Source organism: Filicampus tigris, chromosome 5 (assembly GCF_054856515.1).
Source record: "Filicampus tigris isolate MCC_2025a chromosome 5, RoL_Ftig_1.0, whole genome shotgun sequence".
Classification (NCBI taxonomy): domain Eukaryota; kingdom Metazoa; phylum Chordata; class Actinopteri; order Syngnathiformes; family Syngnathidae; genus Filicampus; species Filicampus tigris.
In genome coordinates this window covers 2,519,625-2,546,060 of record NC_141221.1, presented here as the reverse complement: position 1 = coordinate 2,546,060, position 26,436 = coordinate 2,519,625, and the positions used below count along the sequence as shown (strand labels likewise).

At 43.0% G+C, this 26,436-nt stretch overlaps 1 protein-coding gene and 1 long non-coding RNA gene across 7 annotated transcripts in view; one reads left to right on the top strand and one right to left on the bottom strand.

Annotated features, from left to right (window-relative positions):
* The window catches only part of ebf2 (EBF transcription factor 2), a 37,213-nt gene that overhangs the window by 5,875 nt on the left and 4,902 nt on the right, over nt 1-26,436 (bottom strand). For all 5 annotated transcript variants that reach the window (XM_086031416.1, XM_086031417.1, XM_086031414.1 and 2 more), the window contains 4 exons: nt 23,447-23,502; nt 23,266-23,339; nt 19,693-19,761; nt 164-245 (listed from right to left, as the gene is read on the bottom strand). In XM_086031416.1, the coding sequence (XP_085887542.1) occupies nt 164-245; nt 19,693-19,761; nt 23,266-23,339; nt 23,447-23,502 (281 nt within the window). The remainder of the gene's footprint in view (nt 1-163; nt 246-19,692; nt 19,762-23,265; nt 23,340-23,446; nt 23,503-26,436) is intronic.
* On the top strand, nt 9,820-12,249 carry LOC147146861 (uncharacterized). 2 transcript variants are annotated; one of them, XR_015086896.1, is made up of 3 exons: nt 9,820-9,973; nt 10,089-10,194; nt 11,262-12,249. It is a non-coding gene; the product is annotated as an uncharacterized LOC147146861 (long non-coding RNA). The 2 variants fall into 2 exon arrangements; XR_015086897.1 differs by having other exon boundaries at nt 10,092-10,194; nt 11,262-12,248.

The following is a 26,436-nucleotide window of genomic DNA, read 5'->3' as shown; positions in this document are numbered from 1 at the left end:
TAGTATTTGAGCGTCTAAAAAAAAATAAAATAATAATAATGATAAAATAAAAAACTCATTAAAGTTGCGCACATCAGCGTTGTGTTTTGAATCGCGATGATTTCTGCATCTCATCAGAACCCCTCATCCGACAACTATGCGTTTGTTTTTCATCTGCTGGTACCTGGAATCTCCTCATGTCCCTGGGGTTTCCTGCCGTCTTCAGACAATTCTGGTTGCATTTCAAGAAAAACTTCAAGAAGAACCTGCAGAGGTAAATAAAAGGACACGTGTTAAATTGCAGAACTACAGCAAGTAAGAAACAACATGAAAAAGATCATGTGTATGATTACTTTGCTCACAAACAACACTTGAACAGACAAAGGAGACATTCATTATTTTCAGAGACAGCCGTGGTGGGTGCGGGTTTACGTAGGCGTTGATGCAAATCTAGCTGATTATAGCTCTGACAGTTAAGTTTATAGTCTGTTAAGTCAATGCTATTAAAGTCTAAACCAAGTGATGAGAAGGAGAAGCAGAGTCCGGTGAAAAGCTTTGTTGTGTTTCAAAGTAAACTTCAGACAGTGATGCATGCCTGCAGACCCGAGGGAGCGCCGTCTCCCACAATGCCATATTTGAAACGCCACATGGGAATGAACTGAGATATGAAATACAGAGAAAGAGGAAGGTAGTGGCGGAGACCGAGGCAGTGGCATGGACATGAATTTTGTTGGCAGATACACGCGTTTCATTATGTATGTGACTTTATTTTGAGTGGGGAAGGCTGCGTCGAGGCATAGGGAGGGAAGGAAGGAAGGCTGCCGATAGCCTCTCTTCCACCAAAGAAAAGCGGAGAAAAAGACAGGATAAATAGGGGAGTGGGAGACTACGCAGAGACTCCAAATCCCAGGTGTACGCAGTTCGGCAACATAGCCCGCTGCCATGGCAACCAAGCTCTGCCGCAATCCCAAAGTCCCCACGCTGAGAGGCGAAGACAGCCATGCGAAAGAGAAGCTAACAACATGAACACATCCTGTACCGCTCAAACACAGGAAAAAGAGATGCGTTGCAAGGTGAGGTTGCAGGGGAATTAGGAGGTGTGTGTGTGGGGTGGGGGGGGGCACACTGGGTTAAAACACATTAGTTTCACAGTGATGTACAATTAGTCACATGATGTGAGCAAAAGGCAACTGAAATGATTTGAAACAGCAGTGGGCAAATAAAACATCCTTCCGAAGTCCAACAACTTGCCGATGAAAAACACAACCATTAATGCTCCAATAAAACTAACAACAATGCTGTAGAGAGTTTTCCCCCCCACCCACACTGTGCTCTGTGCAAATATAAGTCATCTTCAGGGAGAGTGGAGGGGGAACTTCACTTTAGCCCCTGAGCTTTGAACACACCCATCAAATTGTAATCTCTCCTTCGTTTTGTCATCTTTTACAAATAATTCTTCAATCACTCTCTCCAACTTCCTCCCTTGTGAGAACAACCTGGTTTGCATATCTCCGGCTCCATTTGTGTCTCCAATATATCTTCATTTGAGCTGTTACATCAGAGGACAATCAATATTGTTGTTGGCAGAGAGTGATAATATTTATGCCTAAGAGGTTAGGCATCCAATTTGAGAACGACATATTGCGAATCTGACTTTGGGTTGGGCTAAGTGCTAAGTTCACATATGTGAGTCTGCAGCTTGAGCTTTTCCTCAAGCATGAGTGATCCTGTCAGTCCGGCTAATATCTGACAACGGGAAATCACATTGTCAGTTGTGTGAAGGAGTATTGGGGCCACAGCGAAAAGAAAAAAAGTTGTCGCGGTGCCTAAAGTAGCGACCGCCACTCATGTCGTCAACTCAGCCAGTGTGGTCGCAAAACGGAACGATCGCCCACAACCTCCGGCTTTGCACACTTTATGAGGGCCCTTGACCTTGTTTGTTGACTTCTTCTCATCATTCATTGTTTGTATGACACCAGATGCCTCACACGCAAACATATATTCACATGCGTGCACGCACACTCTAATTCATTGACACCCCCACCTTTGTCTCCCCCCAATCCTTCCCAAAAAAAAAAAAAAAACCCCATTGAGTCAACTTTTCACCCCCCTCAGTTCGGACGCACACAGCTGCAAATGCTGAAATTAAAGCGAGACATTGACGCATATATTAGCATATATTAGCTGCTTTCCCCTGCCCACTTAACATGCAAATCTCCCAGCCCCGTCGCCTCGCACCTTCTGCCACACATTCATTTGCTGAATTATAATTAGACTAATCTTGCATAATTAATAAGAAGTCGAGGACCCTCTGTTTTTTTTTTTTTTATATCCCCTCCTCTATTGTGGTTGCAAAAGTTTAATATTGCTGTTGTTTGTTTTTGTTTTGGTAATGTAATACACCCACACACCTCCCCATCCTCAAAGAGGAGATGAAGAGGAGAACATACAAAGAAGTGGAAGTGATCTTCATGCCATGGGGGGGATTTCAGAGAAGGGATATGTTCAAAAAGTGGTGTGTTTATGTTTAATATGTGTTTTAGCCCGTTAAATATTCTAGTCCATATATTGGGCCTAAGGTAGACAACAATTTGAGTCGCTGTGAGGAGATCTATGGTAGCATCATGACAGAGAAAAGAGTGGGGGGAAAAAAAAAGTGTCATGGAACGGGGAAAATGACAACCAATTAATAAGGAAATCAAGAAATAAACCAAGTTCTATCTTCATCGTCATCTTTTCTGCACATACGGACTTAAACCAGTGGTCACAAAGCAAAGACAAATGTCTTAAAGCGAGGGATCACGTTCCACACTGGAACCACAGGGAGTCTGTTTTTTCTTTTCTGTCTTCACTTCTACATCTCTGTTAACCCCTTTTGTCTGCATCTGTTTCAGTTCCCAAGACTAAACACGAGCCTCGCAGCATGAGGTCACTATCCAAATGGTGACAACTTGCTCAACTTAAATGACAACAATCACCCTATACATGCAAATTTGCTATTCTTTTTTTCCTCCGGGACTCTCTGTTTTTACATTTCTATCCATTGGTGCATCTGTTGCACATGATGGCAAGCCACAAAGGCTCGGTTCACACCGCAGGCAAATGCGACCCAGATCGGATTTTTTGTCCCATATGCGACCTGTATCTGATTTTTTTTATGACAGTCTGAACGGCTCAATCCCGATTTTTTTTAATGCGACCTGGGTCGCTTTCGTATGTGGTCCTAGATCGGATACGTATCCGATCTTTTCCAATGCGTTCGCGGGCTGAACGGCCAGGTCGCATATATCCGACATTGACGTCATCCGGAGCCCAAAATGCCCTCCGCGCAGGCAGAGGGAAACTGCTGGCAGCAGGGGATCGAATCTGCAAAGTTCTTTTTAGTAACGCTATTGACTATATATTTTACTTTAATTTAATCACACTTGAAACATGAAGCGTAAAGTGGACATTTATGGCGATCGTAGTAATTCCGCAACGGCTCAGATAGATTCATTTTTTACGCACAGTTAGGTCATGACGTCATCGTTAGTGATGTCTCCATGAAACGAGATATTAAAGCCTCGCCTCATAATTTCCCCCAAACACTGTATTTATTTCTACCTGCTATCTAATCGATTGACTGTATAAATGCCCCGACACGCTGGACCACATTTACTTATAATGTAATATGAACCCTTACACAAAAAAAATCGGACTTTTTCAAAAAATACGAATTGAGCATTAAGACCTGCGGTGTGAACCTAGCCTAAGCTTTACACATGGGCTTAATAACAAAGAGTACACCTAAGCATCACAAGACCTCCAACAAAATGTTCATAGGCGTTCGTCAACACTAATGATTGTTGACTTAACTGTCTTTTTACCTTGGCATCACCCTCTTTGTTCATTGTAAATGAACATTTACTAGTTGCAGCATCTGTTGAGACATGTGATGCAAAAGACTTATAGGAGCCTTACTTTCGTCTACTCCTCACTGGGGGCTTGGTTCCTTGGTTGCGATCCACGGTTATGTTAACATGGCCCAAAGAAAAATTAGAACAGCACCGTGCAGCACGCAGACCACAAGCAAGGATGCACTGTTCACAAAAGTGGGAACAAAATAGTGTAGCATGACATTTGTGATGGTGAGCTGGCCTCTTCCTGCTTCATGGAGGAAAACATAAGATGCACTCATGTCAGTTTTACATGCAAACCTATTATGCAAGTGCCATTGTTAAGCTCATCCAAGTGTCCCTTTAAAGCAAGGGCGGATAAAAGCTAGTTACAAATAAGTAACAAGTTCTTTCTTCACGACAGTCACGGACAGACTCTGGTAAGAAGCTGTCATTACCAAGCACGTAAACGTCATTACACATTTACGTCGAGACGGAGCATGCGCAGACCGGACGCAGCCGACCAAGCCAGCTAACATTAGCGGCTCGTGCCAATGTAACATGCTTCACTTCGACATATGACACGGGTCTTCCCTGGTTAGGAGGGACACACAAAGTGGCGGCCGCACTACCCTACTCCCGCACAGAGGGAGCGGAGCACAAACGATACAAAAAGAAAACAAAAAAACAGAGGGAGCGGAGCTGGAGGCAAAACAAGCACTTGCTAGCGGCGGCCACTCTGACGATATGTTTTTAAATATTCTGAACTATCTCAATGTGTGACGTGCGTAACAAGTTAGCATTCACTCAGTCATTTCGTAACATTTGGCAGCTCTGCGTTTTGGCACTTAAAGCAGAAGTCAACCCAAACATATTTTTTTCAAGAATATGTTCCCAGCAGGCCCACGGCATTCTGATTAATTTTACGTTTGTGGAAGTTAAGCAGCAAAACGCACTCATTTTTAGCCATCTCCGGGGGCAGCCATTTTGTATTGTGTCGAATGAAAATGACATCACAACTGCTCACAACGACCAATCACGGCTGACCTGTTTTCTGAATCTGAGCCGTTATTGGTCATTGTGAGCAGTTGTGATGTCATTTACAGTCAACAAAAGTGACAAAATGGCCGCCCCCAGAGATGGCTAAAAACGAGTGCATTAGCACTTATTCCACATAGGCAATATTTATCAGAATGTCCTGTTTCAACTAGTGGGCTTGCATAGAACATATTCTTGAAAAAAAATGCTTGCGTTGACTTCCCTCTTTAAATACAAACTTAAACGCCATTCACATTTTCGCATTTCGGTGGGTTCGTTCGAGTGGCAAAAAACACATTTTAATTCGCAAACAGCGATGCGAAAACGCTTATTTTGAGATTTGAACACCCCATCTCTACAGACAGTAAAGGAAGGGAAAATGGAAGAGAGTTGGAGATTTATTGATGTGCTGTATCCAAGGCTATCACTCATTCAATATCCACCACCCCTACACACACATATGCACGCAGACACAAATCTACACACCACCCAGAAAATAACAAAACAGTGTCCTGACATGGTGGGGGGAAAATTGGGAAACCAGATGTGGAGCATTAAAACACACTGACATGCTGAGGGCCTTCCTCTGCCACACTCGCACACTGGGAGCACTAAGTCATACAGCAGGCCCACAAATATGCATGTATGGATCATGCCTGTGTCACACATGAGCAAAGGCCCCGAAGGCCTCATACACGTGTGTGTTTGCTTGAAAAATATACAAGACTAAGCTTAGCTTGCAAGCAGCACATGTACACACAATTTCGGACACAGTGTCAATTACACGAGAGCGAAAGCACAAAAGAAATGTTGAAAGGTTGTGGCTATTGGACCCAAATGACCAAATTGCGTCCAATGACTTTGGGTGAGAATTATGATAAAGCAATTTTGACCTGGGGTACGTTTCGCACAAAGACACAAGTCTACAGATGGTTCGTCATGCATCAGCGTATGTATATGCATCCAATTAGTACACGTGCCCGGGCCCAAGGCCCAAGATCGGCCAAGGGGGAGGGTTGGAGATGTTTTGTTTTCCTCTGTGGGGAGAGCTATGTTTGGGGGGGCGGGGGTGGGGACGTAGGGGGATCGGTAATAAATACCCCTGGACCTGGGTCCCCTGGCAGACTGGAAGCTAGACTGGTCACCAGGGTTAACACCCGGGGCACATGACCTTTGACACTGCTAATGGGGCACAGAAAACCCTCAATGAACTGATACACCCTCTGTCGCATACCACCACAGGACCTTTCACACCAGCCTTCCAGCCAACCCCCCAACACACACACACATACCTCCCCTCTTAAAACATACAGCCATATCACTGGCATCAGCTTCTCATTGCCAAACTGACTCCTTGTTGTTGTTGGTTTTTTTGGGGGTTTTTTTGTCTTATTTCAACAGCTCATTTCAGAAGCGTTCTGCACAAAATCAAATATGGGTTTCATTGGGTTGATATGACTGTTAATGCTTAGTACTGCCAAGGTTTCAACAGCATCCTGAGTATAGTTGCTGGGAGGCCCTATGACATTGGGCTATTGTGGGGGGTTGCGCTGAGCAAATTAACATGGCTCTTGGACATATGTAGACTCTAATTCACACCTATGGGCAATTTTGGGTCTCCCGTTGACCAAATTTGCATGTCTTGACCCATTCGGGCACAAGCAAGAACGTGCAAAAACCACAACAGAAAGAAGTCTGAACTCAGAACTGTGTAAACCACTGAACTGCCATGCAGAACAGTGGTGTCGCTTGTAAGAATTTAGGAGAAAAGTAAGAAAATACTTAGTGGGAAATAATGGCATTTTGGGGTGTGGAGTGTTAAAATATAAGGGCTTTGTTTTGAACCTTTTGTTTGAAATTCTTTTTTTTTAACAACAAAATATAGTCTGGTTCGTTGATTTTGTTTTTGTTTCCTAGTTTTTCCTCAACATGTTTTCAATTATTAGAAAGCAATCATACATCTGTGTAACATGTAATTATATTTCAGAACTTTTTCCTTATAATCATGACCATTGATTGGAATTGTTCTCCTGAGTTAGAGTGAGGTGTGCATGTGATGTCCAGTTTGACTTAAGTGGAAGTTGCCAAATATGGTTCCTTTAACTATAAAGCACTACACGCAGGTTTGTCTATTTCTCGGTATTGTTATTCCACTGCTTTTGACTTGTGTGAAAATGATTTGTGTTAAATGGACTGCATCTAGGATGCCTTCAGTCAGCTCTCCCTCCACCCGAACCATAATGCCTGATAAAACATTTGCGTTGGGAATTTCGGTGGTCTTGTTTTGAAAATCAAAGGTCAGTGTGCTAAACGACTTTGGCATTCTCTAAGCTCCGGGTTGACTGTGCCCCTCCAAATTCACCCCTCGAATTGTCCGACCCACCTCTAAACTTGAGAACTGTGACAAAAGCGAAAATTTAGAGCACTAGTCCTGATTTATAGCGTTTAGTGGTGTTGTAAAACTTTCACGCGCAGTAGAGAGGAAAAGACGGCTGCGAGAGGGGAGCAAAAGTAAACAAGTGGTACTCAGGTGTTTCATCAAGTTACTTCATGGTCTTACTTGCTGTAAATGTGCTTTTAATTTGACTTGGATTCAATTTGAAGGCTCCCAAGCTTAACCAAAAGAGTGCCACCACATGGGACAGTGGTCAGTCTTCCAAATAGATGGATAGATATGAAAAGATATTCCGAGTCTGGAGAACATGAATTCACAACCAGGACAGGGAATAGAAGTCCCATCAGTGGCCTTGACCTCTCCCAGAAAGTTTGCTTCCTCCTGAGGGACAAGCATTCAAAATACACTCTCATAACTGTCAAATGGTGACATGGAGCCTACTTTACAGCTGAACAGATTTGAACATGCCAGAAGGTCACGCGCAATACGTAAACACTAATCGGGCTTTTTCAATATCCATCAGCCACTAATCAGTTTCACTGCTAGCATGTGTGAATCAAAGCTTGACCCAAACATTTCTGCGAGAAGAAGCGGGGATCTGGGATGGATGCCGCCAAGTGAGAGGAGAGAGGAAAGAGAAGAGGAGAAGCGACAGAAGAAGAGATGTCTTCTTAATTAGCCAGTAATGATAAGATCTGACAAACAACATCTGTTTCCTGAAAGCCAGAGAAGAGGGTGGTGAAGGGGGGGGGGTATGGGGGTAGGATGGCAAACCTGTGAAGTCTCCACAACAGGGACCTGCTTGTAAGAAAGTAAAGGGGGGGGGGGGAGACGTGTGAGGGAGGGAATGCCGTGTAGCGTGACACAATAGAAGAGTGGAGGATGAGGAGGAAGACAGACAGACAGGGGAGAGAATTCTGACAGGGTTGAAAGCGTCTAAAAAGCCAGGATGAGTTTGACAGACAGAGGAGAGGAAAACAGATCAAAATGAGAGGAAAGATGGGGAGGTAGATAGACACACCGTGAGGCGGTGTGTTGGATAATGGTCCTGCGGGGAGGTGAGGAACGTGTGAAGAGATGCGAATGGAATCGCTCAGAGGTCCAGGGTGCTGTAATTTACTGTCTGTGGCTAATACGCAAAATGTGCGCAGTCCGGGGACGATGAGAAGTAAAGAGGAGCCGAGGGCTGGTCGGACCTGCTGGGTGTTGTTTGGGGGTGGGGGCGGGGGAGGGCCAGGCCAACTTTTGGGGCTCACAGCATGCCTGCTGGGAGCCTGTCAGCGGTCACATGCTCCCCTGCCCTCAGCGCTGACAGATTCATCAGGGCCGCTGCCAACGCATGCACACACCCAAAAGTTTATTGTGACATTGCAATAGTTAAATCCTGACTCCTATTTTGCGTCTCCTCCTTGAAGAGGACTACATAACATCTGCTGCGTGAATGATGAAACACAAGACAGACCATTAGAGCACACCAATAATCATTTCAGGCTTATTTACTGCGCTGTCTTCGGTAGAAAAAAGGACAGCAAAGCGTAATCTTCGACAAAAGAGAAATAAATCATTTATGAGAATGTGATGCTTGGAATACATACTTTAAATACACACACAAAAGGCAAAACTGATAGACTTTAAGTATTACTTTCTGTTTCCTCACACAGCAGCAACCTAACTGTGACTATTGTAGAAACAGTTGAAAGGAACACGTGTCAGTTCCCAAAGTCAGGGCTTCTTTTATCATTTTATGTTTTAAGGAATATTTCACATTTTATTTTGTTAATTAAACACAAAAAAATGACGGCGTTTTTAAAAAAATCAACTACTTTTTTCATTTTGACTAACAATATCATTGTGTGGCACCAAGTCAGTAAAATGATCTGTCTTTTCAGTGTGTTTTTTTGGCGGGGGTGGGTTGTAATTGCACAAAGAACAGCAATTCCTTCTGGCATTGGCCAACAGGAATCCTGAGGATGAAATTGTTTTAGGTTTATTAAAGTGCAAATATTAGCATTCCTGAATGTTTGTCTTTAAAAATGCCAAATCCAACTCCTGAGAGACTAGAGTCTGTCCAGATTGCAGCTAAACAGACAAACAAACAAACTTGGGAGGCTTGCCGGCTCTGCGCAGCACCAGGGGGCATTGTTAAGTCATTAGTGAAATTTAAGACCTTTACACAGCGGGATGACCAGGCTCCATCATACGCGCGCGCACACACAAACTCCAAGTAAAGAAAACAGCCCTCGTTCCTAAATACTACTGCTAACTGGCCTATGACTTGGCCAAACACACACATTCGTGTGCGCACACAATAGCCTGATTACGCTACACGTATGACCAGACCCGCTTGCAAAATAAATGACAACTTTCCCTGAGAGCCAAACCCACAGACGAGAAAGTCACATACGCCCGCGTAACAGCATGCACCGCTCACTTGCTTGCAATCTGAAGTGCCCTCTAAATCATGCTAATCTGCCCTCTTCTGATCCTCTCAGCCCCCACAGTTAATCTCCACACTGCTCAAGCAAAGGTGAAGCCTATTAGGCGTCAGATAAATGGGCGCGCTTGCCCTGCTACATTGGAAGCTCCACTCATTTCATGGAATATTTACACAATCAGCGGTGGAAAGTATCCAATACTTTTTTTTTTTACTGTATTTAATTACATGTTCCAGGCATCTGTTCTTTAGGTGAGTATTTCATTTACCGGCAACTTTTTACTTTTACTCCCTACATTCGAAAATGAAAAATCTATATACGTCCTACTCTTCACTTTGTCAAAATAGTTACTTTTTTCTACCTCAGCAGATGACAACACAATGTAAACAAGCTGGGAAAAAAAATACCAGCAACATGAAGGAACATGAACCACGGAGCATAAATGACGGCAGCAACAGATTTGGAGAATAAGGTTTTCCTCATTCATTACCTTATTTAAGAGAATTGTTTGTTTAGTTGGCCACAAGAATGGTTTGTGGCCAATATGTTGTGTCTTGTGCCAGCAGGAAATAACACGTCAACCGCTGGAGAAAAAAAAATCTCTGAATAATCTGAAAAAACATGCAAGTAGGTTTTTTTTGCAGTTCAGCAGAGCTAGTTTTTTTTTTTTTTTAGCATAAAAGTCGAGGCAACGCTAACTAATTCTTAGTTTAAAAAAATGACAACATGCGGCAACATGTAACATGATTTTTTTCCCCCTTTCTCTCAGTATGAGCACAATGTAAATTGATAAAAAGAGGAATATTCTTTAGATTTTTTTTTTTTATTGCGTCTGTTTTTCTTAAGTAAGTATATGCACGTGTACTTCAAGGGAAAATCAACCCAAATATTTTTTTTTTTCAAGAATATATTCCCAGCAGGCCTACTAGTTGAAACAAGGCGTTCTGATTAATATTGCGTTTGTGGAGCATTAATTTCAACTGGACTGCTGAATAAAAACGGTTTTGTTTTGCATGGGTGATAACATGATATGCATGGGTGATAACATGATATGCTATGTAATGGACCTCAAAGTGGAATTTTTCAAAACCAACATCATAATTGTTTTCATTGTACATGGTACAAGTAAAATAGCCTGTATACAGTAAATGAGGCCGGGCACGTGTGTGTTGTCTCTAGTCTGGGCACATGCAGGCATGTCACAGCAACACCAACTACAGAGTTCTTTGTTTTCATGGTTTCATCATAACAGCTACATTTACTGAACTGCTGCTGCAACAATTGGGAGTCACGTTATATTCTGTACGCTAGTCAAATTTAACACACAAACACACACAAACTCAACTGAAAAGCTTCCCTCTCACAGTGTCTCACTTATCAAACCTTCCATGTGCCTGACATAAGGTCCATAAACTTTTAGCAGTTTGACTGACCGAGGCTTTCATGCAGTACCTGTCAAAAAAAAAAGTGATTTGGTGGACTATGCATGGTCTCTCCCTGTCTGTCTTTGTCTCCTTCTTCCCTTTGCATCGCCCCCAGGGAGGAGGCATCCCATGGTCCTGTGCCAGCTGCTCAGTGGTCCAGCCTGTGTGAGTGGGGTGATGTGCACTGGAGCCTCAGGGCCCTGTCGCCAGGCAGTCCCCCCCCCACCCCGCACATCAAGCCTTGTCTGATGGACTTACTGACAGGGGGTGTGAAGAGAGTGTCCAGGGTTCGACCACCAGGGAGAGACCGTGACAGTGGACCGGAGGGACCAGTGGACCTAACTTTATATGTGCATGGAAATATCTGCATTTTTGAGTTTTACTACTAAAACTGTGAGCCAAGCAAGAGAATATTCTTGTATCGACATAATTAGAAAGATATGACAACAAACATTTACTTGTCTTAGGCAGACTGAACAACAAGTTCCACCCTAATGTAATGAGCTTTTTTTTCTCGACTCATGCCAGATACTGCGCACCATGTTTGGCGAGAATCAGCGCAGTCGTTTTTTCTTATGTAATCCTACCAGCAGACAAACACGCACACTAATGATGGTGAAAACAAGACCTCCATAGTGGAGGTAAAAATATTTTTTTCCATGAACTATTTTTAAAGTCTCCAGTGAGTAATACAATGAATAGCAGAGATGCCAAATATACAGCGGACATAAATTCAACAGAGTATGCATCTCTTGATTGATTATGAGGCCATTGCATTTGCGTCCTAAAAAAAACTGTGACATGAGGCCTGAGATTTGGAAAGAGAAATATACTGTGTTCGTTCGTTCGAAGCAGCTGTAATTTCAATTGGATGTGAATCTGAAGTATCAGCAAAAACCCGTTCCGTAGTAAAAAGCTCATACACGGGAAAGGAAAATAGAAATGCATATTGATGGTTATCAACAGTAAGCACCCTGGAGTCTTGCAGTCAATTAATCCTAAAGTCTTACATTACATTTTCACTTAACTTTGTGTGTTTTACTACTGCGATGGATTAAATGCAGAGAACAAAGTGTATGTAAAAGTGTGAATCAATAAATAAATAAAATAAAAAGATGACTCTTCGTTCTTTGTGAGACATCAGACTAAAGTCAAGGCACAGGTGCTGACTGCTAACATTAAACACTAATGCTAACCAGCAACTGTTACTTGATATTAAAGACTACGTCTAACCTCTTCTTCTGATTTTACATTTTGCAGTGGTTAACTTTTAAACTTGACATTATGAAACCAGACTAAACTTATTATGACATTTATATATTGTATATGTAAATAGCCATCCATTCATTTTCTTGTTTTACTCTGCCGTTTGCAGACAGGTTGACATTACTGAAGAGAAGACAATCGATTCTCAATTGCCTTACCTTGATATACATGAACGGCTGCTAAGAATGTTGGAACGGCTGTATATTGACGGCACAGTTGACTCTCGAGCCGATTCATCCAATTAAAAAATGTTTTTGTATGATGTTCATCTTGCTGTTCAACGTCTTTATACATTGGAAGTTACCACAGTGATTGCAGTAGGAAAATTGGTTATTGCAACTAGAGTCTAAGCAATTCCCTACAATTCTCAACTCAACTTCGTTTAGAGCGCTTTACAGAGACGTCACGTCTGCTACGTCTGATACAAAGACATTGTTGACTCACACATTCAGCTTTGGAGTGCTTGTACTATGATGACCTAACAGGGCATAGTTGTACATCAGTGTACATCTGGGAAATGGGAGGAATGTGACCTCCGACACGGTCCAAAATCGTTGCTGCATTTATTCTTTGGATGAAAGTTTAATGTTCTTTCCCAAAGAATTATTGTATTTTCCTTTGAGATCGAAGCAAGCGTTCAGGAAGCTGTGTCCCCCGCTGTTCCAAGCCCTGGGGTACGCCATCGTGGCTGCTGAGAAAACAGCCAAGTTCAGAAGCAACACTCTTCATCATGCCTAGTTTGTTTTTTAAATAGCTTTAAGTTGGCCGTGCTCAAGCAGGTGGAGCCACGACCATTGAAACAGATGGTCTCCGAGACACCGCAAGACATTTACATACAACAATAAGTGATATCTGAATGGTGTTTTTGTCAAACTACCCAGACAGTGTTAATCCATTCAAAGAAATGTTGGCTACAGATTTACTGCACTACACTGACGGGATTTACATTTATAGTGTGACACACATATCCATGATTTAGTAAAGCATTCATAAACATTCCACTTTTGTCAAAGGGATTTTTTTTGCGGAAAAAGAGAACTGGAGTAGTTGAAAACTCACATGGTGGTGCTTGTACATAACTAGAACTAGAAGACAACAAATGGATCAATACAACCCACAAGCCAAGATTAAGACTAATGGATTCCACTCGCAGTGCGGAATCTGAAGTCAAGCCATGACACACATAATGACTGCTCAATGTGGAAATCAAGAACCTTAAAAAGCACAACTAGCGTTTCAAAATATCACACACAACATCAAATGTCCCCCTGGTGTGTACTGTTTTTTTCCTCACTTTTAAAATCTAGACTTGAAGAATTACTGACCTTACATGAGCTTTGGTAAGCTCATTTTGAGTCTGGGGGAGAATATTGACAGCATTGGAAAATTCCTATTGATTATTCTTCTTTTCTTGGAGTGCCGGCTTGTTAAAAAAGACCGCTCTTAGGAACACGATCAATTAGTGAGATAGTGCTTGCCATTGATCACCCGCCTCCCCCCACGCCACAAGGCCGCTGCCTAGCGATGGATCCATGCACACACTCCTTATGAGCAACTATTGATCTCCGCTTCTTAGCCCAATATAAAAAGCACACACGCCCTCCCAGTGAATGCTGACCTCTCTAATACAACGCGCACAGTCCATTCTTACTAATACTAATACTGACATCTGCTTGTCTCCATTGTAAAGCCACCGCAGAACTCGTAAATACTGAGGTCAGCTTGGGCTCACATCCAATATAACTTCTAGCTCAGAGGTCATCACGCTAATAATACTGCCATTAGAAAAATCTTGGCGGGTTAAATCTAAGGAGCCTTTCACAAGATGATCAAAAAAAAGATAGCACTTTGATACATTTTTGCAAGATAAAAACGAGCAAAGTTCTGAAGAAGTAAAATGTTCGCCAACAACCTTTCTAGCAGACATCTGAAGATTCCTAGCAGTCAAAAGTAACTGGTGTGTCTCCATCTTGACTCAAGTCCGGGTTCCGGCTACCGTGCCACTATGCTTCTTTGGGGAGATCTTCTGTGACTGCTACAGTAAGGGTTGGTTTCATGCCAAATATGCCTTTTGGGATTGTAGTCAAAAGTTCAGCTTTAGTTTTATTGCTCCATAACATAGTTGCCGTGCAAATATTTTTAGGAGACCTGAGAGTTTTGGCAAATGTAGAAGGCCCTTTTCTTTGCTAAGAAAAGTCTGAGAAAGAAGATTTTTCTTTAGCCGCAACTGTGACTTTAGTCAAAGTATCATAAAGCCTTCCAAATAGCAGTCTCTTTTGGCCCTGGACATTCACATGTCTGCTTGTTGAAGACAAAGATAAAGTTCACTCCAACCATCCAGAACAAAAGAATGACTTCACTAGAATAAGACTTTTTGAATGGTCAAAATCCAACCAAAGTCCAGACCAGAATCCAATTAAAAATAAGTAGGGAGATCTGGATCGGGCTGTCTAAGAGAGATACTGTCATTTTTGGTCTGTTTTGGTTTTTGGTTTTGTTAGTTTCTTGTTTTGCTCTGTGTCTGTTTCACCATGATTACTGTGTCCACCTGTGTGCTAACCAATCAGCTCCCTCCGACCCTCTGTGTCTTGTCCAGTTGTTCCTCATTGTATCGTCAATTTGTCTGTATTTACCTCTCTGCTTTCTTGCAGTCCTTGTTGGTCCGTTTCGGTTTGTCAAATCCAGTCTAGTCCTAGTGTTTGTTGAGTTTGTTTTGGTCCTTGCTGTTTTTGTAATATCACAGCAGCTCGTTTGCCCTTTTGTTTTCTTTAAATTAAATACTTTATCTTGCACTTCATTTTTTGCCTCCTGCACGTTAACCTGACCGATTCCTCACAATCATATAGAGTTGGAGCACTTTTGCAAAGAAAGTGTTGTCAAATATTGGCAAATATTCAACACGTCATGGAAAAGAAATGCTGCTGTCATTTAAATAAAAGCTCCATTAACAATAACCTTTGGTGCATTTTCTATTTGTTTATATTCTCCCCCAGACAGACCTTAGAGGGATTTTACTATTTTCACGTGATGATTTCTGGCATTATTTTTTTTAAAGTTTTGAAATAATTGATGATGGTCTCATATTAGATGCACAACAGTAAAATCAGGCATTTTAGCAAGCATCTGTTTCTATATCCACTGTGCACGTATAGTTTCTTACATAGAGTATAAGGAGCTCAAACCTAGCAGTCAATTAAGGAAGCAAAGATGTGAAGAATGATTCATTTTTAGAACACACATTGAGAAGAGTTAGCAAGGATTTACGGCGATGGAGTCAATCTATCTATCCGTCTATTGATCAGCCGCCGGACCAATCAGTGAGCAAAACTGTCTATCAGTCAAAGATAAGTGCTGCTCTCCAAACATAGACGTCCCATTGGGCCGAGAAGTGTATAGAAGAGTTGGCCCGAGTTAAGATTAGACAATTGTAAAACTATTAGACACAGCAGGTAGCGGCCTATTAAATCATCTTCTCCCTCAGACCACTCGAGAGTCATCTCTTTGTGCCCCCTTGCTCCCGACACCCCCTAGCCCCCCCTCCTCCTCGTGGATCAGCTGTGATCTCGTTCTCCTTTCACTCAACACAGGATTAGGGAGAGAAGGGGGCGGGAGGTGTGGTGGCGGCCGCAGCAGGAGAAGGGGGAGAGGGAAAACTGAAACAATATGGAAAGGAGATTAGAAAAGTGGGGGTTTGGGCCATTTGGGGAATTGCAAACTACCTCGTGCTTGGGTAGGTGTCCTAATGACACTGCCTAATTATGGCAAAATTAGACAGGCCAACGTAAAAAGGGAGGGCTGTTTACTGAGATGCTCGCTCGGTGGGAAAAAAGAAAGGCAGTTAGGTAATAGAGGGTGAAGTGCTATGTAAGAGCATGTTGGGGTGTAGGAGATAAGAAGAGGGGATGGGAGACGCTGAAAACAAGGGAAAGGGAGGAAGAAAAGGGTGGAAAGCATCATGGGCAATGGTCACGAGCGGGCCCCCGCGCGCTGCATGTTAATTGGAGAACAGGTGTTGGGGCTGGGAGCAGGAGGCTGATTACTGGAACCACAGAAAAAGACTATACTCCCCCCCCTTCCACAAGAAGTCACACACACACACACACATGAATAATTTAAGATCCAAGCGGTGACTGGGGAAAAAGGTCAAAGTAGGGGTCACCGAGAGACATATACAATTGCACATACATTCATATACATAAATAAACGTGCGAGGTTCCAAACACACTCACATGAGAACGTGTCCTCTATTTCTGTGCATGCAAACGCTCCCAACGTTCACACACATTTTTTTTTCTTTTGCAAGCATTCGGTGTGCAGACAGACGGCGGAATGAGAAAATGCACAAAAGTGGAAATAAAATGGAGCATATCAAATTTTTGGCTTATCAGACATTAACTAGCTCCTAATGGGCCGGTCCCAGAGGAGAAGATTTTGCAGGGTAGTCAAGAGGGAAAGACCCCCACCAGCATGGGATGTTCCCCGTGCGATTAGAAAGGAGCAGAGGTCAACGATTCGTCTTAAATCAGTCATAAAACCCTGCAAGGCTCGCAATGGAAATACTGCATACATGATTCGCTCTCTCCACAGCGGGCTGTGGAGTCACTTAAATTGAGGTTTAAGGCATGTAAGGAGGAAGTGTATATGGGAAGGGACATGGAGAGAATAATGTGCAAATGAGAAAAGCAGCTGCTCGCAGGCATTCTGGGAACACTGAAAAGACAACAGCCTAGTTTTTCCATGATATGAAAAATATCCTGAGCAGAACTCCTAAGAGACACACTGTCAACAGGCAGCCAGCTTGAACTGAGAAGTCGAAGAAAAGGGTCCTTGACATAAATGAAGTGAGTGTTTTCTCCACAATTGTTATGAAAGTGGGACTGAAGGAAAGACGGAAGGAGAGGAGGTGCGGCCCGAGCGAGGGCCAAAGAAGGTTGCATCGATGACATCGCAACCAAAGTATTCCTGCTTATGACCATTCATCACTCTGCTGACAGACCCCGTGAAAACCCCAAATCGCTCGGGTGTGAGGGCCTTCACACACTCGGATTACTGCGGCGGTTAAAGTGTGATAAGTGGCGGTCAGGGTGAACATTGACTACATGTGTGAGTCAGCGCGCAGATATGAAACAAACGCATGCCTCTCATATGAAGATGAATGTGTGTTGGGGGGTGGGGGGGGGGCACCTCAGGTGCAAGTGTTCCTAAGAAGGTTGTAGAAATGAACAGACATCCATAATAATTTTACACTAAATGGACACTTGATTAGGTACACCGGGACAATCTAATAAGATCCAAAGCAAGTGTTGTATCAAAAAGGCTCAGTTTGGATTGACACTGTGAAGACACATGTAGCAAATGTTCTTCTGTTCCATCACCATGCTCGGGACTCAAAACAATTGAATCTCAAGTCATAAAATGAACGGAAATGCCATTAATCCATTCCAGGCTTCTAACCTACAAAAAAATGTAATGACAGTAATGACATAATTCGAGTTAAAATTAACTAAACTGTTTATAACAATTAAACACACTGCATCAAATGAATGCTATTGTCCTGCTCTTTCTGGTGTGCCCACGTTGGCCACCTGTGGCAGTATAAGACAGACAGATATACTGGAAAGAATATATGAACGAGTATTTTTTTATTGTCTCGACATGTATTGCTGCATCATTTGCGTTTAGTCTGTTGCTTAAATGGGTAAAGCGCTGCAAAATGGATTTCGGGCAGGGGTCTCAAAATTGCGGCTCGGGGACCATTTGCGACCCACCGGATGATGTTTTGCTGCCACCCACTAGACATCAAAGTTTAATGTTAGTGCAATACCCATGGTTTTTGTGAGGTCGTTGGTTTTTTATTATCACTTATAGGCTACCATGGTTCAGGCTCATGACATCTTTTGGCGAAACTTAAGTATGAAGTGACACCAAGTGGAAGAAAAAGATGTCCAGTGAAACAGCCCCAGTCATGTCTTTCTCAAAACCTGCCGTGAAGAGAAATCTTGGCGACGAGAAGAGCCAAATTCAAGAAAAACAGGATATGGGATGTTTTTTTGTTGAGCACAGGGGAACTCCAACATATCTTGAATGCACAGAGAAAGTTGTGATGGTCAAGCAATCAGACGTCATGAGTCAACTAGACAAACTGAGGGGTATGCAAAATACCAGGGAGACTTGTCGGCGAACTTGTTCACGTAATGATGAACCGTAAATGAACTTTTTTCGACACTTGACCTGCTCTTTTGTGGAATATTTACGGTGGCCTCAGCAGCCTCCACATAAATTGAGTTTCAATTAGAGCATTTAGCTAGCTAACTGAAAGGCTAAGCTATGTGGTTGTTTTAAATGCACAAAGTGTAATTGGTTTTGGCTTGCAATTGGCTTGTTTTTATGTTTATTCTTAGAGTCAACTACTGGGAGTGGCAATAAACAGCTCAAGGTCTTTTTTTGTCTCCCTGAATCGTTCACTATTTGCCAAACCGCTGCTTATTGTGAAGTGAGTTGAGTGGAGTTTACTGCTACTCAGTGCAAGCAAAAATATTGACCAAACAGCGACTGGTATCTTGAATCACTTATCTCAAGGTGCTCTCAAGCAGAGCTGGGCATTTCACAAAAAATTCCCGGTCCGGTTATCGCCTTCCGCCTATCCGCCTTTTTGTCCAGCGGGACCAAATAGTAATCGCCTAGAGGCCGGTCTGCCTAGCATTTTAAACGGGCTTCCGTTAGCGCTTCCGTCTACCAACTTCGACCAACTACCACCAGATAAGGCCATGGCTGGGCCTCAGCCAGATGCTGACTTCTCAGGTGATGTCATAGCTTAAGATAGAGCTAGGATCCGGGAACATTGGTCTAATTTAATCTTTAAATCGTCATGCGTCATGTAAAAGAAAAGTAAGGACCCTGTTTTGGAAATGTAAAAAAATATATAGATACCGGTGATTAAATGTAATGGATACAAGTAAAAAGTATTCTAAAAAAAATAACGACGTGAATAACAAAGTACTGGAAAAAAACTACCCAAGTTCAGTTAATGAAGTATTTGTACTTTGTTATTTCCCACCTCTGCAAATAAACCTGCACAAATACAAAGTACATCAACATGCACTGCTTCATCAAGCCAGTACAAGCTGTATGCTTGAGAGCCAAAAAAAAACAGATGAAGTGTTACACGTCTGTGGAAATGCAACAGTGGGTTGTGAGCAGTCAAATTCGGCCAAAAGCACACTCTTTCTCAATGTGCAAGTATGAGTCAGTGCTTTGTGTACTGTATTGGAGCTCCTTACCTGTCAATGATGACTGGGTCAGAGGGCGTCTCATTTCGGTTACCACAGCTCTTCTTCTCACAACAGCGGCTGAGTGGGCAATTAAAGGGACAGAAGAAGACAACAAGAGGGAAAAGTCAGCGAGGAAAATAAGCAATTTAAACAGGAGGAGCCGTCATTTGTCCACAGGCCCAGACTCTACAGTCCACCAACATCCAGCGGAACACAAAGGAGGCATGAGAGGGGAGGGGAGGAGGGGAGCAAAGAATAGAAGAGGAAGAAAAGGTACAACAACACACCCTACAAACAGTGAGAGACCATTCAAAAGTGAAAAGGCAGCCAGCCAATCTGTCACATTGATTCCAAAATCAAATTCACCCCCCACGCACGCACGCACGCACGCACACACACACACACACACACAACCATTCGTCAGCAGTCCTGTCCGAGGAGCCTGCTGGTCACCCCACCGTCGCCCCCTCCCCACTCCGAAGTCCCCTTCACTGCATAACAAAAGTGCCCCCACCCTTTACCATCTGCCACCCCTACACCTCGCCTCACCCCTCTCGTGTCCCAGCTTGGCCCTGCCCTGCCCCCCTCCGCCCCCCTGTCAGACGGCCTCACTCCCCAGCTGTGACGCTTGCCCTCTGCCTCTTCGGCTCTGTTATTAGCCAGCTGTGAGTCACATTCGGGCATCTGCTGGCTACACAATGGCAGAGCCCGCTCCATCCCAGGCCCCCCCACCCCCCCATCCTTTCCCTGCTGCTGCCCTCCAACTCTGGGTCACTGGCCCGCTCATCTCTCCTCTTTCCTCCGCCTGCACACACCCGTGTTTAGCCATTTACCTCCGTAAACCACGCTATTATTATATCATCAGTATCCAAACCCTGTGACATGTAGCACACCGGGTCTTCAAGCTGGCACCTCTCTTATAACAGCTACATTTGCGGAATGTGTCACTCATCACGCGCTAACAAAGCTCAAATGTGCCGTCTCAGCTCATTCCTGGATTGTCAATTTGATGAAGGAATTGTATTAACAGTCCACTTAAGCGCTTCTGGTTATGTCAGCTGTCGTCTCCCTGCGCGAGGACAGCGCGCTGGTTGGTGACAGGCTGCTTTATAGTTACATTGAGGGGGATCGTTATTACAAAGCCACGTTAGTTGACTGTATGAAAAAAGCAAGACAATATTGTAAATGAAAAGTGGTGGCGAGGCTTATGTATTTGGAGAGATTTGAAGATTCATTTTTTAGAACATCATATGTCTTTTTGTGTGAATATCTTTAAAGAGGAAGTCAATCCCCCTAAAATTATTTGCAATAATATGTCCTGTGCGCCTTCACTAGTCTAAACGTTCCATTTTGATTCGTATTTGTGGGATCTGAGTTTTAAGCAGCAAAATCCACCCGTTTTTAGCCATCTCAGGGGGGGGCCATTTTGTCACTTCGGTCGACTGAAAATGACATCACAGTTGCTCAAGGTAACGACCAATAATGGCACACCTGTTTTCTGAAGATGAGCTATGATTTGTCGTTATCTGAGCCCTGAGCAACTGTGATGTCATTTTCAGTTGACAGAGAGTAAAATAGCAAAATGGCCGCCCTCTGAGAGGGACAAAAACAGGTGGATTTTACTGCTTATCTCTTATTCCACAAATGAAATATTAATCAGAATGCCATGTTTCAACTAGTGGGACTGCATAAAACACATTCTTGTAAAGGACATTTTTGGGTTGACTTCCCATTTATTAAGCTTTCATTGACTTTCTCAATATATAAATTATAGTTTGGGTGTTGGGGTGTCCGGCATATTTTTGCTGCGGGCCACATAGTGCTAGGTTCACACCGCAGGTCTTAATGTTCAATTTGGATTTAATTGGATTTAATTTAATGTTCAATTTGAATTTCTTTTTTAAAGGTAACTCATTTTTATATAGAAGACAATGTTATTTGGGGTTTGGTATCAAAAATGCTTGCAATATATCTCAATTTGCAAATTTTGGTACAGAAAAACATACATGCTCATGGGCTCCATATTTACAGCTGACGCAGTGTAAAAACAGGCGCGTCCTGATATTCGCGCCGCCACAAGCATCGTTTTGCCGATGTGGGAATTTGGCAGACCACTCTGCATCATGGCTGGGGGTTCTGGTGTACTGAGGATGTTTCCTTTGATAGGACCTGGGTGCACCTGACAATTTGGTGGCTAAAAGTTGGCTAAACTTTGGGACCACATTATGTACTGGCGTAGGTTGTATAATTCAATTTTGGTGAATTTAATCCGGGCGCAGGTAGACAGATTATCTGCTCCATGGACATGTGCGGTATAGGTCATCATGTGATCCAGATGAAAGGTGGTCTCCCAAGTACCCATTTCACATCGGTGGTCTGTGATTTCCCTGGCCAACTTTGCATCATCCGCCAATGGAGGTCTGCTTGCAGTTCCTTACAAACATACTTTGTACGCTTCAGCTTCCTGCATGGACTCCGGCAAATCTGTTTCCTTTTCCGCCGTCAAAGACTGTGCTCATCTCATGCACTGGTTTTAAAAAGAATGAGAGGATCCACTTTGATTGGCGGCAAAACAAAGGGGCTGCGTTCACGCCCACAACGGCACCAAACACTTTAACGTCTTTAATGCAGGTGGGCATTCGTCTGTGAGCTCTCATCTGTATTTCAGACCCGCCCAGTCAGTCTGAGTCAGCCAAACGGTGTTGAGAATGGGGTACCGGTACCACGTCACACACAGGTGCCGCACATCTGACACGCGGCCAAATAAATAAAAAAAATCAAACAGTGTTAACCTTTCGTCCTCATAGACCGTAATGACGTGTCCCATATTGTTTTGATTTCATCGATCACCACACTTTGCATGAGTGTCTGTTGTTTTTATGATTTTTTTTCTTTATTTGACCGCGTGTCTGCTTGTGCGGCGCCTGCACGTGACGTGCAACAATCCGCCCATTTGCTCCATTCGGTACGTATAAAAAAAGTCAACTTTTTTTTGCACACTATGCTAATGCTAACAATATTGCTGTGCGAAATGGGAAAAACGTTGACTTGTTTTATACGCGGTGCTTCGCTCCGCGTCCCACCGCTCCAAACGCATCATTCGCGCCGCCCCGCACGCAACTGCGCAAACTACATTGACTGCAATTTAAACACGCCGCCAGAAACGCTCCTAACGCAGTTGCTGTGAACGTAGCATGAACGTAGCAATATGTAGTAGTGAGGATGGATGGTAGGCTGGCGATCTACCCACAATGCCTTTGCGATCGACCAGTCGATCGCGATCGACGTAATGGGCACCCCTGGTTTAAGAGAACAGTTAGAACTATGAGGGTAAATATGTTACAGTATATGTATGTTTTTTTTAATCTTTTGTAAGATTTTTTTTTCAGCTGTTTTTCCTGTAACTTTACTCCTACACCTGGCTGTTAACACCAGAGGCTGTGCCTGACATGACCCTCGAAACATTTGAACACCAAAGGACCAAAAAAAAAAAAATCTCTCTTTAAATTTGAGTGTGGGTGTATGCGTGTGCATTTGTGTGTGCGTGAAAAGGGATATATTTTGTGGTGTAATACCACCCACCTGCACATGACCTCATGAGTGAGCAGAACTCTGCACATTTCGGGATTCTTGTTTTGGCCCTCGTATGATATTGGCTGTGGGGGGGGGGGGGGAAACCAGCAACAAAATATGTCAGTTTCATGTAAAATCATTTTCATTCCATTGAAAGCTGAATTTCATCAGGAAAGCAGGGCTGACCTACCTGTTTTGTGACCGAGTCGATAAGTCGCGCATAAAGATCTTGTTCTGTACGGACCCCTAAACAAAAAGAGCAGATGTATTTCAAGCCTGCTTAAGATGACATTATATACAGCTTCATCTGGTTGGTTCCAAGTGTACAAACAATTAGGAAACCTCTTTTAGTTGGAAATATAATGAAATGGAAATTGGATGGGGAATCAAAAGAGCTCCACAAGCATGTTGATTTTGTGCTTTTAATCTGTGTACCAACAGATAATAAATGATGACTTCAGTTCAAAGTCATATAAAACATAAATTCTTTGTACTGTACTGGGGATAGTTGGAAATAAAAGATTTATGATCAAAATCTTATCCCCCATACTCACCCCCTCAATAGAAAAAAAAATACACAACATTGAACTCTATCCAAGCAACATGGAGAAATACGATTGGCATGCACCTCATATTTTCTCTCTGATGGTTTCTGAGGGGATTGGAAGTTATTTCATGTTTGATGATTATTAGTTGTCTTCTGTTTGAGGACAGGATTTACTGCCGCGCTCTCACAATTTATCAACTGCGATGACATATTCCCAAGACTCGTTGGAGACTTTGTGTAACTACGCACCAACAGGTAAAACAAAAACAACCAGCTTGACCAGTTTTATTTAATTAGAGGCCAAAGACAGCCTTGCCTTAAAAAAAAAAAAAAAAAACATCTTGACAGCAAATCACAGAGATTAAAAAGGGGTGCAATAAATTTCTTCTTTAGGGATTTTTTTTAATATACATATTTAAGCAACTTGGGAGAGTGTTGCTTTTTAAAATGTGTTCCCCCATCAAAGTCTCTATTGAGATGCCTTTGATATCACAAGGGGGAGGGTATGAAGAGGAAGTGCCCTTGGTGTGTGTGTGCGTGTGCGTGTCGATGCTGTACATGGGGGTTGCCGGAGAACATGTCTTTTATCTTCTCTCCCATGGGTACCACTGTGATGGCAGAGTAGGGGCAGCGGTTGCTCATGGGAACCAAATTTCTGCCTCTATCCCCAATGCGATGTGGGAAACACAATCGGGGGTGTGGTTGGAGTGTTCGTTATATTACTGATCTCTGAGCTTTGGAGTGTCTGGGATGGCAACATGTTATAACTAACCAGGCTCCCAAAAAAAAGAACCAATTCTATGTTTCGCTGACTATGTTTACATGCAGTCAATATTCGGGTTAGGTCAGGTCAAAATTCAGATTTCGGAGTCATTCGCAATAACTCGTTGACATGGCTTGAGAGGACAGAGTTACCACCCACATTTAAATAACCCGACAAACGGCAAGGCACGGGCGTCATGGTGCAATTATATGTCATCTCCGCTTGTTACTTGCTACTGCCAACAAAACACATTATTTTTATGTCACTCACCGCACGAATGAAGCAGACGGTTTCCTCCTTGCTTTGAAAGAGTGGTGTCGTACTTACTCTAGCTTCCGCCATGTTTGTTTCTCACTAAACGTGTATTCCTTTTGGAGTGCGCGCCAAACACAACGCATAGAACCACTTCCTGTACTGCAAAGACCAAGATTCCTTGCAGTTGAGAATGCACAGAGTGTCCCGCGCATTTGGGATATTTCGATCAGCGTATACATGCACGCATATTCAGGTTGGAAAGGGAGTAAGCCAGGCATGATATTCGGAATTTTAAAAACCCGAATGACATCGTGGGAGCGAGGCTGACGGCAGAGGTTTCATAAACATTAGCTCATTAGCTGGCTAATTTCCTATTCACATACAGTTACCAGCTGGCTCAACCAAGATAGCATTTAGCTGCCAACACAACCACCATCGGTCACCACACTGACTGGCGAAGTGTACACTTTTTTTTGACGGAGGGACGAGTACTCCACTACGGGGCCCGCAAAGGGACATAACGGGAATATTTAAGATGGCGTTATAACGCAATACTTTTCAATGTAAGCAATCATTATTGTGAAATGGCACAATAGTATTGCGCTATAATGTTATAGTACCGGTTTATTGCAAAGCCTTTGCATATAACGCAATAACTTTTCATTTTTTATTGCATTACTTCACAATAAGAAAAAATTCTTGCCAAAACAACGCAATGTTATTCAGGGAGGAGAACGAAAGATTCCACTTCCGGTTAGCTTTAAGTGTATGGTGATGCTGGAGCACGAATGACAGTTTGGAGAGACTTTTACGCTCTATAGATGTCCCAGACAAGGACATATTCGCATGCAAAGGGAAAAGGTATGTAGGCCTACTAAATGTTAACGGTTAATCAACAAAACAAAATTGCTGTCCACCTTTTTCCTATGCCCCTTACATACCGAGTCCTACATAAAGTCTGAAGTAGCGTATTGGTGGGTTACACATGCAAGACAGGCTGGGCGTTTTTCTGTCAGTGGTGAGTGAAATGGGCCTCCTGTGGCGTAACCCATGGTATTACTGTGTTGAACCATTAGAGGGCAGACAATGCCTGTGAGTACAATAATACTGAACATTGAAAAAGAAAAAAAAGGTTTCTAAAATGTTGGTGCAGGCAGTTAATAAAGGTCGCTCCGTGGTAACGCAGAAGATAATATTAGACTTTTGAAAGAATCCAACACATCACGTCCTTCGGGACTTGACGCGGTTAGGGACGATTACATATATGGATGAAAATCCACTTCCATCCATGCTTAGTCCATCCTTTAAAAAAAAGAAAAAAAAACTTCTTGTCCTCCGTCCCCGAAATGGGCATCCGTCCCTGGGACGGAATGCCCATCTCTGGTTATCACGCAGTTGTTACCTCCACATTTTTGGATACAACATTTTCGTTTTTCTTCGGGCCACTGCTCTTGCTCTTTACATTCTAAAAACAGTTGGGTTAAAAATAACACAATTAGGGTCGAAAATAGACCGATCCACTACTTGGGTCAACTTGACCCACTTTCTTGCTTTGTTTTGTACAAAACTGTCAAATTATTATGGTTGTTTTTGTACAAAACTACCCATTTTTGGG